The sequence below is a fragment of the Centruroides vittatus genome, unplaced genomic scaffold, assembly GCF_030686945.1.
Source record: "Centruroides vittatus isolate TY-2023 unplaced genomic scaffold, ASM3068694v2 scaffold_1444, whole genome shotgun sequence".
In the NCBI taxonomy this organism is placed as follows: domain Eukaryota; kingdom Metazoa; phylum Arthropoda; class Arachnida; order Scorpiones; family Buthidae; genus Centruroides; species Centruroides vittatus.
The window spans coordinates 85,404-103,616 of record NW_027122679.1 but is presented as its reverse complement, the minus strand read 5'-3'; the positions used below and the strand labels follow the sequence as shown (position 1 = coordinate 103,616).

At 34.0% G+C, this 18,213-nt stretch overlaps 2 protein-coding genes across 3 annotated transcripts in view; one reads left to right on the top strand and one right to left on the bottom strand.

The window, feature by feature from the left end:
• Positions 1-18,213, top strand: part of LOC136987026 (patched domain-containing protein 3-like) — a 223,403-nt gene that overhangs the window by 169,653 nt on the left and 35,537 nt on the right. The window lies entirely within an intron of this gene.
• Positions 1,972-3,075, bottom strand: LOC136987039 (uncharacterized). Its single transcript, XM_067284676.1, has one exon. The coding sequence runs from the start codon at positions 3,073-3,075 to the stop codon at positions 1,972-1,974; it is 1,104 nt and encodes a 367-aa protein (XP_067140777.1).

The window sequence follows — 18,213 nt, the reverse complement described above, 5'->3', positions numbered from 1 at the left end:
GTAAGTAAAAAGTAAACCCCTCGCCACTGTGAATAATTGAAGCTTTGCCAACGTTTGATCAGGTAATTTCTAAAACAAAATTTACATAAAATACAAAATCATTCTTTTAAAATACCTAACGATAAAAATATCAGTAAGAAATTTTCCGAGCGGAAAAACGCGAAGACTTTCATGGAAGAAGTCATTTCGCACGTAATAAATTTGACAAGGAATAAAATACGCCAGAATAATTATTCGGCTACAAGAATATTAATTAATATCATGTAACTACCCAATGTTATTTTTATGTAAATGATATAAAATATATTTTGTTTTAATCGTAATTAAAAGAACTTAAGGGAATATTCTAAACAAAAAATGTAACGACGTAATATTACAATATATCTCAACACCTATAAGAAGACATAATGAGTAATTATGAGTATGGTCGACATTAACAGCCTCTACCAGAGAAGAAACCTGGGAAGAGGCGATCGGGAAACCGATCGAGTTGCTCCTGTTAATAACTAAAGGCCGGGAACACAAGGCCAGCGTTTCTCAAACTACGGATGGCGTTGTAATTTTAATGGGCGGCCAAACGATACCACCTCGGGCAGAAGTACTTATAATACTTGTATTACAGAAATATTCTCTAAGAACTAGGAACAGCAGAGGCATGCGTTAAGTACTGAAAATTTTAACAAACTTTTTTTTAATAATTACTATTGTCATTTAGTAATAAAATTAAGATTAAAGAATGCGTGTATTCGAAATTTCTTTTATATTTTGCAGAACGTCAAAATAGATATTATACGTCAGGCCTAGTCATAAAGCCATTTAAGTCGCAATGATTTTGAAAATATTTCCTCGTTTATTGTCGTATGTAACAATAAATTATGAAAAATAAATAACGAATGAATTTTGGCACGAGTGGTTCAATAAATAATTTTTAAACATTTGTGTGTGTGTGTATGTATGTACAAAACGATATTGACAAATTCTTCTTACAATATAAAAAGTACATTTAAAATAAGTCATTAATTACTTAAAAAACGTGATCTTTTTCAAAGTAAAATAGACTCACGAATACTAAAAAACTTAAACCAACACCTTAATGTTCGCTGAGAGATTTTTAATGTAACGAACGTTTTCGGTCCATTCAATAGACCATCATCAGGTTAGAACACACGAAAATGGAATACATTATAAATGGAACATCACGTATAAAATTCAAAAATACCAAAAAACCGTTAACAACTGAACTAATTAGAATAAAAATTAAAACGTAAATGGTACATAAGTGTAAAAATAAAATAACATACTACATTGGCTAAACATTAATAACCAATAACATTAATAAAATAACTGATACATTATAAAAGATACAACAAGTGTAAAATAAGAACTTATTACTCGTACCCAAGTATTAATATTACCTATCCTAACTAGAAATAATTCAATTTAAAATATACTAAAGTTCAAGCGCTTCTTATAAGTTTTTAACGGCATATTTCCAAGCCGAAGGAAGACCCTCCGCGTCTCTTGCGTTAATGCATTTCTTTTTTTAGCTTGCTTCTGTAAATTTCCATATTTTCAGCTGTTCTTGCCAAAGTTGGGGAATGTACCTGTTTTATGATTTTCGCCTCATTCCATCGTACCAAGGATCCTTCAGCTTGCCCCATCTGGGCTAGTACTGTTGTATTGGACCCTTTTCTAATATCATACTTATGTTCCTTCATCCTTATTCCTAGGTTTCTAGTGGTAACCCCCACGTACTCTTTATTAATACCTAACAGCTGGTTCTCGTAGGGAATCTTATACACACCTGCCTTATCTTCTTTTTTAACTAACCCTTTATCGTTTCTAAGTATTTTATACAAATTCGGAGCCCTTTTTAAGATCACCCTTGCATCCTTCATGCTTGCTATTTCTTTCATAATCCCTCCTAGATATTTATTGAATGTAAATTTCGTGTACCTATAAGGCCCTTGTCTAGTGCTCTTTATCACTACTGGTCTCAAATTTTCTAATAATTCCCTCGATAACTTTCCTCTTATAACCTAATGTTCCTGCTATCCGTATAATTCTTTCTATCTCCGTAACTCGGTCTATCACATTTTCACAGTATATAAAGGCCCTTCTAATCAAAGCTCTAAATGCCGCTAACTTATATTTATAAGGGTCATAAGAGCTAGCAGGGATATATAGTGGGCTATGCGTTGGTTTAATGAATACGCCAGTGGATATATGCCCTTTGTTAAATACGATATTAATGTCTAAGAAATGCAACATCCTGGAGCTTTTTTGCTCTAGCTTCAGGTTAAGGCCTTCTTCGTTTTCGTTAATTCTATCCACAAAGTTAGCAATTACCCGATTGTTCTTCCATATTATGAAAATGTCATCTACATATCTCTTGTAGTATACTATGTCACTTTCGAAGCCGCGCAGCACTTTTAATTCTACTTTTCTAACAACAAGTTCGCAAAGGAGCCCCGAAATTGGGCTTCCCATTGGTACTCCCCTTTTTTGCTTAAATGTTTGGTCTTCGTAAACGAAGAAGGATTCGCAACATACTAGGTTAGCCATTTCTATAATTTCTTTTCTGTGCTGTGTTAACGTTGGGTTTTCTTTAAACAAGAATTCCAACAGCGCTTCTACGCAGGATTCAACCTTAATAGACGGGTACAAACTTTCGTAATCTAACACAGATCCCACTTCTTCATCCATCAAAGTGATGCTTTGTAGATCCTCAACTACCATAACAGGATCCTTTACCACAAACTTATTACTTTCCATCAGTGTGGAGACGTATTCTTGCAATCTTTTTTCTAGGAAAAATGTAGGAGCTTTTCGTTTTTCCACAATAGGCCTTATTTCCTTACCCTCTCTGTGGGTTTTAGCAAAGGCAAAGAGTCTAGGGAGCCCTGGTCTAGGGTTCCGGCATTTTCGTACGAACGGTAATATCCTCGCTAGTTTGGTTTCCTCCAGTTTTTTAACCCTTCTATCAATAGTTTGAACTATTTTACTGTCGACCTTGATACATTCTGTTTTTCTGATGTATTCCTCTAAGGCTCTATCATATGTTTGTTTTTTCATTATAACAATTTGTTTGCTTTTATCTGCTCTCGCCGCAATCAATTAACGAAAACGAAGAAGGCCTTAACCTGAAACTAGAGCAAAAAAGCTCCAGGATGTTGCATTTCTTAGACATTAATATCGTATTTAACAAAGGGCATATATCCACTGGCGTATTCATTAAACCAACGCATAGCCCACTATATATCCCTGCTAGCTCTTATGACCCTTATAAATATAAGTTAGCGGCATTTAGAGCTTTGATTAGAAGGGCCTTTATATACTGTGAAAATGTGATAGACCGAGTTACGGAGATAGAAAGAATTATACGGATAGCAGGAACATTAGGTTATAAGAGGAAAGTTATCGAGGGAATTATTAGAAAATTTGAGACCAGTAGTGATAAAGCACTAGACAAGGGCCTTATAGGTACACGAAATTTACATTCAATAAATATCTAGGAGGGATTATGAAAGAAATAGCAAGCATGAAGGATGCAAGGGTGATCTTAAAAAGGGCTCCGAATTTGTATAAAATACTTAGAAACGATAAAGGGTTAGTTAAAAAAGAAGATAAGGCAGGTGTGTATAAGATTCCCTACGAGAACCAGCTGTTAGGTATTAATAAAGAGTACGTGGGGGTTACCACTAGAAACCTAGGAATAAGGATGAAGGAACATAAGTATGATATTAGAAAAGGGTCCAATACAACAGTACTAGCCCAGATGGGGCAAGCTGAAGGATCCTTGGTACGATGGAATGAGGCGAAAATCATAAAACAGGTACATTCCCCAACTTTGGCAAGAACAGCTGAAAAGATGGAAATTTACAGAAGCAAGCTAAAAAAAAGAAATGCATTAACGCAAGAGACGCGGAGGGTCTGCCTTCGGCTTGGAAATATGCCGTTAAAAACTTATAAGAGGCGCTTGAACTTTAGTATATTTTAAATTGAATTATTTCTAGTTAGGATAGGTAATATTAATACTTGGGTACGAGTAATAAGTTCTTATTTTACACTTGTTGTATCTTTTATAATGTATCAGTTATTTTATTAATGTTATTGGTTATTAATGTTTAGCCAATGTAGTATGTTATTTTATTTTTACACTTATGTACCATTTACGTTTTAATTTTTATTCTAATTAGTTCAGTTGTTAACGGTTTTTTGGTATTTTTGAATTTTATACGTGATGTTCCATTTATAATGTATTCCATTTTCGTGTGTTCTAACCTGATGATGGTCTATTGAATAGACCGAAAACGTTCGTTACATTAAAAATCTCTCAGCGAACATTAAGGTGTTGGTTTAAGTTCTTTATTTAATTCTGCTGGGTACGGATATGATTTATACTCACGAATACTTTTGAAACAGTCTTTTTTTTTACTATTGTCAGTCTTACGTTTTTCAATAGTTAAATTTCACTAACAAAAACTAAGATCGAAGTAAGTTATTCGTTACAAATTGAAATTGGCTCGAATACAAACGTAGTCAATATTACATTTCATCGGTAGAAATTATTATCGATAATGAATAATTTTATTTCCTTATACAATATGCGATGACTCCACTTTACCAGATTTTTTTTTTTTTTTTTTTTTTTAATTTTACGTTACGAACATTTGGGTAGCGGAACCATTACAAATATATCGGGTGGCGTAAGAAACGCTCTTCTAGGCTTAGTTCAACGTCGATGTTTGACGTAACACGTAGTAAAAATATTTTCCAGCTGCAATTACAAATTCTTGTTGTAAACATGAATGTAATAAAGAAAGAATCCGAAAATATTCGTGTTTATAAAACATTAACACGGGACAAAAGAAAAATTTCCAGTTCGATCGAGTGACAAAATCTTAAGATTTTGCTCTTTGTCGGTAATTGAACGTCATTGGCCGTTGGAGCAGTCGATGTTAATTAGCAATAGACTGTATCTTCTTGTTTGTTACAGAACAATTTGTGGAACGCCAATGACGCTTATTAACGATTTTGTTCCACGCCAAGTTTATTGTTGGAAGCTTTTACTTCAATGTTTTGAAAGAATGGAATTTCGAGTAAACAGAAAGCTTTTAAGATGGTGACGTTCTTCCATCTGTAATCACGCGCTATCGTTATTTATTTAGAAAACATTAATGCCAGGCGATGTCCATTAGGCAAAACAAATCTTTTACAACTTGGACGATAAAAGATGCCCGTCCAACAAAACCTTAAAATTTGATAACAAAGAAAGCTTTCTGCATTGTTGCTTAAATTTACAATATTCAATAAGAATAATTTTTGGCATAGTCGATAAATCTACGGGGGGAAAAAAAGTAAAAGGTTAGGCAAGGCATAACAATTGTAAATTGGAAAAAGATAAAAACGAGAGATATTTTCATTGATAAAATTTCTTACAGGCAAATTAAAATAAAAAGAGGGATGAGAATGGTTAGAAGAGTTATCATAGAATTCTGTCAAAGTATATGAATCTTTCAACTGAACGCGCAATTTCGAGAAAATTAGATAAAGGTAAATGAGCGACTTCTAGAAATTTCTACAATAAGTTTAATTGTATTAGAAGGGAGGTCCAAACAGAAAGAGAATAAATTCAATAATCGCCCGGAACTTTGCGAAGAAAATGAAAAGTAAAACGATTTTATAGGAAATACCTAGACATTTCTTCCACATTATTCCTCCGAAAAAGGCCGATGCCGTTAACTTTTGTGATATACAACTTAAAGGTAATATCGGGTGGAGATCTTACCAGAATCTTGTACATGTTTACTTCTTCCCACTCGACTATTTTGTTAAATCATCTTATCTTACAATATTTTCAATAGAAAGAAAATATATTTAATTTTTGCATCGGTGTTATAACGTAGATTGCCTATTTAAACTACTTTTGCAATTTCCAAACTAAATGCAAAATAGTTGGTTTTTTAATTTATAAATGTGTCCATTATTTCTATTATCTTATTAACTTTTATATTTTTTATTAATATTGTTATTAATATGTCCGAGTGGCCTCCTATAATTATACATAATTGACTTTTGAACTTTACGGTGTAAAAGTCGCTCCGGTAGCATTGTTCCACTCGTTTCATCTCGATGAAGTACACTAGTAAAGATATACGTCTTTGTGTATCTACTGTTCGTAGAATGTACGTTATTTCGGAAATACAATACACAAATTTCAATAGTAATATTATTTACCATATAATAATAATTTTATTAAGTCAGACAAATTCGTAACGCCTCAACGTTTTTATATGTTTGAAAATTTCAGATTATAAATTTATATTAAAAACCTAAAGATCCAATGTAAACAAAACGTCATATTTGCTATCGACTTTTAAATTTTATATTTAATGATATCGCCTGTCGATTGGCCTGTCGTCTTACCCCCAGCCAAACAATTATTTAAAAGAAGGACTTGCATTTGTGTGGCCAACGTTATTTCTCTATCAAATATTTAACATCGAAATACAGAATACGCGGCAAGTACAGAAAATACTTCTTGTCCCATAATAAAGTTTATATTTATATAAATATATCTGAACAAGGACTGGAATATATAACAAGGACTGTAATATGACAATAAGTTTTGATTGTCTATTGTTAACCTTAATGAGATATTTTTTTCAGTTTCGTAGATAGATTGGTGTGCCTACCAGTGACTGAGCGGTTCTGTCTCTAAACACTGGGAGTTCGGTCGCGAGTTCGCGCCGCGCTCGGACGGGCTGGCCACGTGGAGTTTTCCGGGTTTTCTCAACGTTTGTAACTAAATTGGGGCCAGTTTCCCTTACAAAATCTCCCGGAAGGCATTTTCCCCTTGCGTAACATCGAGCTCCCGAGAAGGGAACGGGGAACCACTCTGGATGTAATTTCCCACAGGATACACCTCGGCGCATTACTAACCACCTACTAACCTACGCCGGGTGATCGCCGACGTCAGGAGTCCTGACATGGCACACAAAAAAGAAAATAGATCGGTGCTGGCAGTGAAAGAAATTAAAAATGAGAAAAATCGAACTAACTGCTATTGTGACAAGGAAATGAAAAATATGGCCTCGGAGGGTTTTGCTGCAGGTAGTACAGGCAATAGAGCAAAACAATTAACCCGTAATAAGCGAAATACAATTTACATCTGTTGTTACAACACAACTTTGGAAACAAATCGAGCCTAGGTTTTCGTTGAAGTTGTTTCTTTAAGAGTGTCCACAATTTAGAACGGGTTCAAAGAATAATATAACAAAGGAGATGTTTGTGCTAGCATTTCGCGTAAAAGAAAAATAACTACATAAATTATAAAACAAGTAAATAAAGGCACGATATGCCCGTTAACTGACGTTACTTCTTCCCTTTCCATTTTCATTCTATGTCGGTAGCTTATAATTGTTTTTTTAATTTTTTAATGGATTTTTTAAATTATAGAGACCGTAAAAACAGTAATCACTTACTATCGACCTTTACGATAGAAATACGCCAATTGATTTGTATATTTTGAAATTAAACGCTCTTCTAACAATGAAGTAAACATCTTCACTTTTGAAACCGTGTCTTTCTTCTTGTTTGTTTATTGTTAAGTTAATAAAAGAATTGTGTGTGTGTGTGTGCTTAATTAATTATTAATGCAAGAAAACACATCAAAGAAATTCTGTATTTTTTGTCATAATTAATGTTTTAATATAAATTTCAAGTCGAGGCTTAAAAATGGCACCCAATCATAACACATATATTATAGCCTACATAAAGTGTATATATAAGTTATTGACAGAAATATTTTAGACAATTTCCGAATTAAATTTGCTTTTTGTTAACATTATCGAGAAGTTAACATTTATTATAGCATCAGGTCGAATTACACGAAATATTTGTATTCTCATTGTTTGTCTCAATTGCAATATTATTGGCTACTCAACAACAAATTCTAGCAAAATATCGAATTTGCAGAAGTTGGAGTGAGGAAAATTCCAATTTGCATTTAAGAAACGCAATACGAACGTCAATTCCAGGTCTGACGATTGACATTTCTTAAAAAGATTTTCATTTTTTAATACTTTAACAATACCCTGTAAACTTTAACATTATTGCAATTATGCCAAAATATCACGAAAATGGAAGAAATTGACGTCAAATTATAATTTACGTGTTTGGCTTAGTTTCAAAACTTTAATCAAAATTAACGACTTTTACAAATAGAAACCGGTATATAACAATTTAATTTTATAATCCTAGATATTAATCGATGTATTACATTGTGTTACTGAATATATACATATACATATATTTATTTAAATTTCATTATCATAAACTGTTTTTTAAATGTTCTTGATTTTATACCCTGTCTTGCGTAATGCGCTCTTTCCATTGGAAATATTTGAGTGATTTTACAGGGTAAGGTATTTTAGGCAATTTCACTCTGATAAATATATAAGACTTAAATCACTTTATTTTGATGAAACAATTTTAAGTTTGTAACATTTCATGGAGCGTCCTTTTACAAGCATTTCATTCCAGTGGCACTTTTTTTCGAGACCCTTCCAGAAATGATCCGAATTGTCTTGTCACTTTCCTGCTTGAGTGAGAATAAAGTCACTTCCGTATTGGCCAGCGAAATGGCAGGGGAAGCGGTTGCACTGAAACTTGGAACATTTTCTCATTTTCGTTTTAACAAACAAATAACAATACTTTTCTACCGTTTCTGCTAAAATAAAATATAATCTCGTCCTTTCAAAACGCACCTAATAAATTTACCATTGTTGAGTGTACGGATACTGTACTTTACTGTACTTGTAGAAAAACTTTAAAAAATGTCTTCTATGTGATCGTGTACCGCGGAACTTACCCTCTTTTATTCGGAAACACTACAGTACGGCATAATACCCTAATTAATTCCAAACATAATTTCGTTTGTTTGGACACACTTTACCGTTTGACATAACATTATACAGACGGGAGCGAGTCAAGCATAATGGAGGAACTGTCACGGCTTTAATGGCCTTTTCCACGCTTACTCTCGATTAGAGTTTCTCAAACGGGATTCCGGTTGTTTTTTTAACACGGGAAATTCTTCTCATCCCGGGAAATCCCGCAAATTTCTTAAAAGTTTACTTTTTTCTTATTCTGCGTTAAAACAGAAGAAATTTTGCAAATAGAAAGTATAATTAACTCATAAACTGTCGGAATACATTTGTATTTATTAATTTTAAATCAATTTATTAGTTTTTTTTTAAATTTTTGCTCGTTATGGCATGTCACAGATTGTCAATAATTAATTTTTAGCCTATTTGTGACAAAACTCTGAAAATTCTTTACTTGACAGAACCTGTAATATATAGAATAATTGCATTTACGCTGTCTTAATTTATAACCATCCCCAGTAGTTTCAACAACTGCGTAACGCCAGGTTGTGCAAACTGGGCAAAGATACAAACGAGTATGAAGTTTTTCTTTATTCTTCATAAATCCGATTATTAAAGCCAAACGAATTATCAGGATATAAGCTCGATGCCGCTATTAAAACAGCCTCAGCCGAGGAAGACAAATCAAGAATACTAGAGAACAAAAGAAGTACTACAGTCTCGAAAACGAACTAGAAATCTTCCAGGCAACAGGTGAAAAAACACATCTGTCTTCTCTTAAACGCATTAAACACGATTTCATTCACATCAATTGAATCGGAAAAGGCATTCTCGGTAGCAAGACTTTTCATTACTAAAATAAGAATCAGATTGAGTGATCGGAATATTGACCATCTTTGCTTTTTAAAATCTTATTATAAAAATTTACAATAATAATTTGTATTATGTTTTATTTAAAAAACGAAAATTACCTTTTAAGTTAGAAGTTTGATCCAAGTTCTTTTTTTTTTTTTTAATTTTTAACTCAATTCAAAGCATTGTTTTGTTGTTGTCGTTGTATGCAGTCACCAGCAAACTTTAATAATTTTTTTCTATTTGTGAAAATTTCTACGTAATTCAAAGGTAATTTTTAATATATATCCTACACAGCATTATTAATATGATTTTGGAGGTTGAGGAACATATTGAATTAATTTAAAAATGAAATACAATTATATAATTTGATTTCATGATATTATGTATATCTTAAAAATAATTAATTCTATCCCAGGTTTTCCCGAGATCCCGGGAAACAGTTCACTTTTATCCCAGAATCCCGGGACAAGCCGGGAAATGAGAAATCCTATTCTGGATATTAGATTAACTGCTTGAAATTTCGTCTGAAAAATAATGGGACGTAATATTTGAAAACACTAAATATGAACAACGTCTCGAGATACAGGAGGATGCGCTTGCGAAAAAAGCAAGTTTCTTGCCCGTAATTAATGTCCGAAACATAAAATTATCATTATTTCTTACTTGTCTGGTTTCGTCCGTGAACCGACACCACGATTGCGCCCCCGGCGATATCTTTTATTGTGAAGAAACCCAAATATCCACATCGAAATTTTACTAATGGACGACAAAAACTTTTTGATGACGATGGCGTCATAATATAGCTACAGACTATCCGCCTAAAAATTGATTCCGCAGCCACCTGTGACGATGTTACCAAATGTTTTGACCGTTTCCGGATAAATGCCAGAAGAAGTATTTAATCATGAAAATGCTCGAAAGGGACACTATGCTCGAAATATTTGAACTTGCATGTTTTAGCTTGTCTGTGGAATATTCCGGGTTTTATTCAGACGTTAAAATGGGAAAGGGAAATCTAAACTAATTTCGACCTCCCCGAAAGGCGTAAATTCAACCAGGCGGTTTATGTTTTACACTATAACTATATTTAAACTAAAAATGTTCACATACTTTTACAATAATTTTTTTTATTGAATTTAATGAACTCGAAAGGGACACTATGCTCGAAATATTTGAACTTGCATGTTTTAGCTTGTCTGTGGAATATTCCGGGTTTTATTCAGACGTTAAAATGGGAAAGGGAAATCTAAACTAATTTCGACCTCCCCGAAAGGCGTAAATTCAACCAGGCGGTTTATGTTTTACACTATAACTATATTTAAACTAAAAATGTTCACATACTTTTACAATAATTTTTTTTATTGATTTAATAACATTTATATTAGATTATACACAAACATTTATTAGAAACTTAGTTTTTCTCCATAGTTCACGAATACTGCTATCTGAATTAGGAAAATCATTTAAGACAGGTTTGAATCGGTCCCACAGATGTGAGAGCGCGAATCCAAAAGTTTAATATGCAACTGCCGAAGCAAGGCTTTTAGCAAGCTCAGTCATATGTTTACGATTATTATCCTGTTAAAAAATATTTTTTGGTTTTAATTTCTAGAACTATAGTGTACTCACCAAACTAGCTTGTTTCTGTTGCGGAAAAAGTGATGTCAGAGTTAATTCTAGTTGGAAACAATTATTATACTCTAAATTAAAAACTACTTTGATGAAATTAACGTTCTAAAATAGCTTTTTACCTTTTCAAAATGATATTGTTGAACGGCAAACAAAATCTTCGAATTCCTGATTGTCGAAATCTTAATGGTTTGTGCCAGTCCGAGTGATTAGTTAATGCTCTACCCTGTAAAAGCAATGCTTAGAGTATGCAAATATTAGGGCATATTAAAATTTGCGTATTTAAATGCATATTCAGATTTTATAGTTTAAAGAAAAGTGTTATTACTAGTTCTTGGCCAAGGACACACACATGGACGAATCAGATGGCCTGCCGAATCTTCTGATCTGACATCGACGGATTTCTTTCCGCCGTGTCATCTTAAAGATGAGATGTACGAAAATAGTAAATAATTTACTTGTTAATGTAATCTTAGTTTTAATCTTTAACACTAATAATCTTATCGACGATATTAACGATGATTTATAGCAAAGAACAATAGCGAGGTTGAGGCCGAAGTTTTAAACGCGAAAACGTGTACGTCGGACGTTCGGCGCCGCTTTCCTATAAGCCTAGAAGTTTGACAATGGCGTTTGGAATGTCGAGCATGATTTCACTGACTTTCCAAACGCCATTGTCAAACTTCTAGGCTTATAGGAAAGCGGCGCCGAACGTCCGACGCACACCTTTTCGCGTTTAAAACTTCGGACCTCAATCTCGCTAATAAACGAAGTACTGTACGTAGCCTGAGGAAACGAATTTTTTTCACGTTCACCACGAATAGAAGTTACAAAACTATTAAATAAATGACTGGATATATCTATTATATGACGTGACTTCCGACAATTTCCATCCGGGTTCTATGTCTGTGGCTTGTTGTAATTTTTCTTCATTTTCTCACTTCTATTCCGGCTGTTCAACAGGGAAGTCGGAAAGTTACTGTGCACTTTTCTAACCATATTTTTATAATACATTCATATAATACATATCTAATTATAATCTATCAGGCTTTTATCTATGGGCAGCAGCAAAATCTGCAGATCTGTATCAAGATTGTCCGCGCATGCTGGATGACTGGAAAGCAGCGAAAACAGCATTCACTCGGTCTTCAAGCGAGGTATTTAAAAACAAATAAGAAGGATCCAAGTCTATATTTCTGCTAACGGGAATTATTTTCAATATTGTTTACAACTGTCATTCATACTTACTTATATTGAAACATGTCTGTTAATAAACATGTAAGTGCACAGTGACTTTCCGAACACCTTGTATATAACAGAGGGAAAGTATGGCCATCGGTCAAGAAATGCTCCTCCAGAGAATTTTACATTTTTGGAATTGGGACCTGAAAACGGCGAGAAATGCAGAAAAATTCGAAGGATTTTGTGTATGTATGGAAGCAGGATTTTGTTCATCCTCTTTGAAGCTTAATAACTCCCGTGTCTTTTTTCGAAAACTTATAAAAGTTTGCAGGCGGAGTTTGCGTATTATTAAGATTAGAGCTACTACATTTTGGTGGTTAAAAGTGAAAGGATGGGAGATAGAGGAGGTAGCTTGTCCTATGTCGAGTAAGGTCGGAATTAATAAAGAATTTACTGGTTATTATCATTTACAATTTTTTTATAGAACTCGTCTCTACCCCAAAATTAAGTATTTTGGAATTTTATACATAATTAATAATATAATACTTTTTAAAATAAAATATCGTGTCAAATAGCGCCACCTACATTACTAAATTGTTTTTCGTTCTTGAATATTTTTATAACGGAGGCCGTCAAAGCAGTAACTACTTTCTATTGGCCTTTTCTTTGAAAAAATGCCAATTCATTCGTGTACTTTATAAATTAAACATTGTTCTGCCAACGATATACACAATTATATAATAATTAATAACGAGTTAACTTGAAAACACACGTTGCAGTTATTTATGAAAGAATTCGTTTTTCACTCGGACGTTTGCCAAATTTCTGCACGCAACATTTATGAATTGAGATTAAATTCTGAAAAATATAATTGTAAAAAATCCAGAATAATTCTCAGAATTTTGATTTACTCTGTACAGCGTATTTTTAGATTATTATTTCTGCATGAAAATTGTGGTCGAAGAGTCGGCACCGGATCGGCGATGCCTACGTCGGGACTGACACCAGTGTGTTTTTTAGAGCAGACACAGAAACCTCGATGGCCTTTCGTTCTTTTTTACGTACGCGACCCCTTCGCGAGTGGTCGCGTACGTAAGCTGTCGTATTCGAGAGGTTGGACGTATGGTGGGATCGGCGATGGAAAAGCACACTGGAATATCCTTTCTCAAGGAGGGCGATTGGCGAACTTTCTTGGCCTCGGTTCTACCTTTCTATTTCGGGGTCCTCCCCCTTGATTTCGACGCTCTCTTTAAGCGATGTTACTATTTTCGATCAGTAGTGAATAGCCTATTTGTAGTTAGTTCCCGGTGACACATTCGACGAGTCACCTGGGAAAGGAAGTGACTCCGGGGTGAAAGATGCGATCATCATCCGGTAATTAAATTGAAAATTTTGTCGCTGGGATTTAAACCAATTTAACTTTCGGAAAAAATTTTCGTCAAGTTCGGGCTCTCACAAAATGACAGAACTCAATATTTTAAAATTATAACAAAGGTTTATAATATAAATATCAAATCTACTTTATTGCACGTAATATAACATCTGTTCCGCATTTTACGGAATATAATACGCACCCCATTTCAACACAGAATATGCTGAAATGAAACATTTAGTCGTATCGATGCCATCCTGCATAATAAAACGAATGTGGCAAGGAATGACATTCGAATTATAAAATAACAGATAAAAACGTTTGTAAAGGTTACTGCTTATCTAATTAATATTTACAATAATTCCGTTTACAATAATTAAAATTACTAACGATTACATGTTTACTTAAACAATATCATTTTTATTCGAGAATTAAACTTGATAAAGGTTGCCTGTAGCTTAGTCTACAGGTAATGAAGGTCGTTTAACAAATTCATTACTCTATGGGAAATGGCAGCTTTACATTTCCTATAAGAAGCAGGTCGATTATTTGGGCCGTGTATTAGACAAATAATCTTAATATGCTCTAAAATAATGCATATAAACTGTGTATAAGTTATTCACACAAAATGTTTAATAAAATTTCCGAATTCAGTTGCAGAAGTCGGAGTGAGAAAAATTCCAGTTTACATTGAAGAAATGCAATTCGACCACGATTCAAGGTCTGACATTTGACATTGATTAGGGGAAAAATGATTTTTTAAGTCGCCTTATCCTTGAAAACTTTTCTAATTACTTCAAAATATTCCGAGAAAAAGAAAAAGAAAGAAACTGACGTCAAAATATAATTGGCGTAATTTAAAATTTAAAATATCCTGAATCTCATTCGAAACGGACACCTACCACAACAGAAAAAGTAATTCGGTACCGCGTGGTTCCAGTTTACACAGGTTTTACTGTATTTCTGAAACATTCATTCTATTTATCCTATTTTATTGCGTTAAATAAAAATTTCTGAAATTTCTTTGTATATTTTTGGGATAAAACAGAAAAGTTTTTTCCTATCAATTTTAAAAATACGTGAATTAAGTGTTTTTACTGTTGTTTATTCCGAACGCAAGAAGATAGGAGGCGGAATATGTTTGAGTGAAATTACAATATTTACAATGGAAAATTCGTTAAATCATCATTTTTCTTCATCAATAAATTGTTTCTGGTGTTTCTATTTGCTGTTTTATTTATAACCGTTAAAAATTGTCAGGATTCCAACATTTTTTACTAACGTAAAAATAGTTCCGCCATTAAAAGAAGTTTGGAATCACTGTTCTAGAGCATTTGTCTGGCGAGGATGTAAGGGATCTTTCCCAATCAAAATCTTAGTTAAGCTGCACCTTTTGATTTTAGATCCATACAACTGAAAGAGTAAAAATCACTATTCTCTTACCAGTTAAAACGTGACATCAGGACAGCCGAATTAATAAGAGATTATCGGAAATAAATTATTTTTTTTTGTGTGTGTGTAATCAAACGTATTATACTTATAAGAAGAGGTCTATTTTCTGATTTCTTTTTCTATTCTATCAATACCATTCTCTCTATCTCTAGAAAACATTTGAACTGTGTTATCCGCAAACAGATGGGCAAATGTAGAGTACTTATTTTAAATACGAATGACATTTCCTTACTTTTTAAAAGGTTACAACAAGAATAATCTCCAAAAATGACAAAAACTGCTTCCCGGACGAAATTGGGTCGACCAATTTAAATGAAAGACGAGCCCACCTGAGGTTATGTTACTCCAGGGAAGAAACCCGACTCCCGCCAATTTGGCACTAGACAGGCGCACCGTTTATTGTTTTATGTTTTGTATTTTATCGACGAGGAAATTCTGACAAAAGACGGCTGCCAGAAAATAAGTCACGTGTCGTATACCCAGAAACACCGCAACGATTAAAAACCAATCGTGAAAACAAAATTCGGGTGTTAATAAATTACAATGCAGAAATGTCGTCGTCGCGAGACTCCGGGCGATAAATATACTAAGTAAACTTTTTCCTCCAATAAAATACTCGTATCACTATCCGACAGTAAGGGCAAATCGTGTCCCACGAAGCGCAGAAAACACTTCGCTGCGGTGTGTACGACGAAGAAACATAATTTCTGTTACGACGATAGTCTATTACAGTCACGTTTACCGAGAAACGTCACGCGCCGTCTAGCATCCACTCGTACGTTACGATTTTCCTAACAATTACAATGGCGCGTCCAAATTAAAATCTCGTAAGCGTTTCGAAGAAAACGCGTTATTCGGTAGAAATTACGTCCAGACACAAATATTCAAATGTCGGAGGGCGGTAAGACGTGGAGATTTTCGCAAAGCGCACCACCGGTGCGAAATTCGATAACGACTGGCGTAATTAAGCTCCTTATCGAACTGTGGCCTTGATTTTAAATAATTACGTGCTAAACAGAAAACAATTTGGATGTAAACTCCAGTAGCGTGCCGTCATTGGAAGCGGTGGAAGCGCCGCTTCCCTCGTATTTTCTAAAATATAAATTCATATTGGGCGATTATTTTCATATTTTAACGTACTTTGAATTAATTAAAATGAATATTTTATTATAACCGCATTATGTATCTTATTACAAATTTCTATACTACATGTGAAAAAAGCGATAAGATTGCAATTGTATATTCGAATATCAGTGGCGAAATGGAAGCTCTGTATTGTCGAAAAACCGGGTCAGCTTCCACGGCGAAAATAACTGAATGGAGTAAAGCAGCCAGATTATAGGCATTGGCGCACGCGCTGTACAGAGAACCAACCTCACCAGGTTTAGTTGGTGGAAGCTACATACCAAAATATCGTATAACGCTTCCAAAGATTCTATCCCTTAGCCACTGGGTAGGGAGCTATTTGACTACGTGAATTGTTTAAGATTTAAAAAGTAAAGAGTATTCAATGTTATTTTTATGTACGTACGTTTCTTTGCAAAGTTATATTTAATTATAATTTTCTTTTAATTATACTGTAATTATATTGACAGGTTTTTAGACAAAATCTTTAGAATTTTTATCACTTTTAGGTATTAATAATTTTAATATTATGAAAAACAATTTTTCAAGAGCGTTTTAATTCTTTAAATTAAGTATATTTTATGGGAAATTTTTTGATTTATCTAAATTACGTAGCGAATCGCAATATTTATATTCGTGTCCGGACTATATTGACAAGTAACTCTTAAACATAAAACATATTATAATTAATGTCGATTCGAACAAAGACGTACAAAAGAATTATATGATTTAATATCATTAATTCTTATGGTACCATCTACCAGTGCATCTGTTGAGCGGAGCGCAGTTTTTCGACCACGAAGCAAATTCATACATTCGCCAGCAACGGTCGGTTGGAGGAAAGATTGTCGTCGCTAGCGTCGCATTCGATAGAAAAAGAGCTTTCAAATACGTTGATGGAATCGACCACCAGCGACTTTTATGATAAAATAATTAACGACTTTGCAGAATAAAATCGCCGAATAGAGTTAGTTTATAAAAAATTAAAAAACAAGTCTTTTTATCATTGTTTGTATTATGTATGTATTATTTGTATTTTAGAACTAAACTACATAAATTGTTTATTTTTGTCATTTCCAGTATTTGTTTAAAACTTTTATGGCAATGTCATGTACCGGACAGGTCTGATCCATCACGAAAGACGCGAAAAAACGGTTAATTTAGAGAAAATTTTATTAGTTTAAGAAAACAGGTAAAAGTCGTTTGTAGTCGGACACCCATTGTTTATATCAAACTGCCAGGCAGAAACCATAAATCGCGGAAGGAAGTCGTCCTACGATCGGTGGAAGATCGAATTCGTCTTCGATTTTGAATTTTCTCGCGCTCCAAGTAAGAGTTTCGTTACGTTTAGTAACCAGGGACCAACCACTAGGGAAGCGTGATTGAGGGAGAACGACCAATCAAAATGGATGAAAGAAAGAACGGAGGTTGATATAATCTCGACAATCGAGGACACCTCGCACTCGGTTAATATTCCGAATAACCAAAACGCCGTGTGTCAACGCGCAAAACAAAAAAAAAAAAAAAAAAAAATCAGTTTCTTGTCTATTGTGCCTGTAACCCGTGCCACTTCGGACTTAGACCGTGTCCCCGACGCCAACGGACGAAGTCTCCCCGAGCCTTACAGACTTGTCAACGCCACTGTCCCGGGGCCACCTTCGATCGACGATCGAAGAACGACATCGACGCCCAGAACGTCCGAACGGC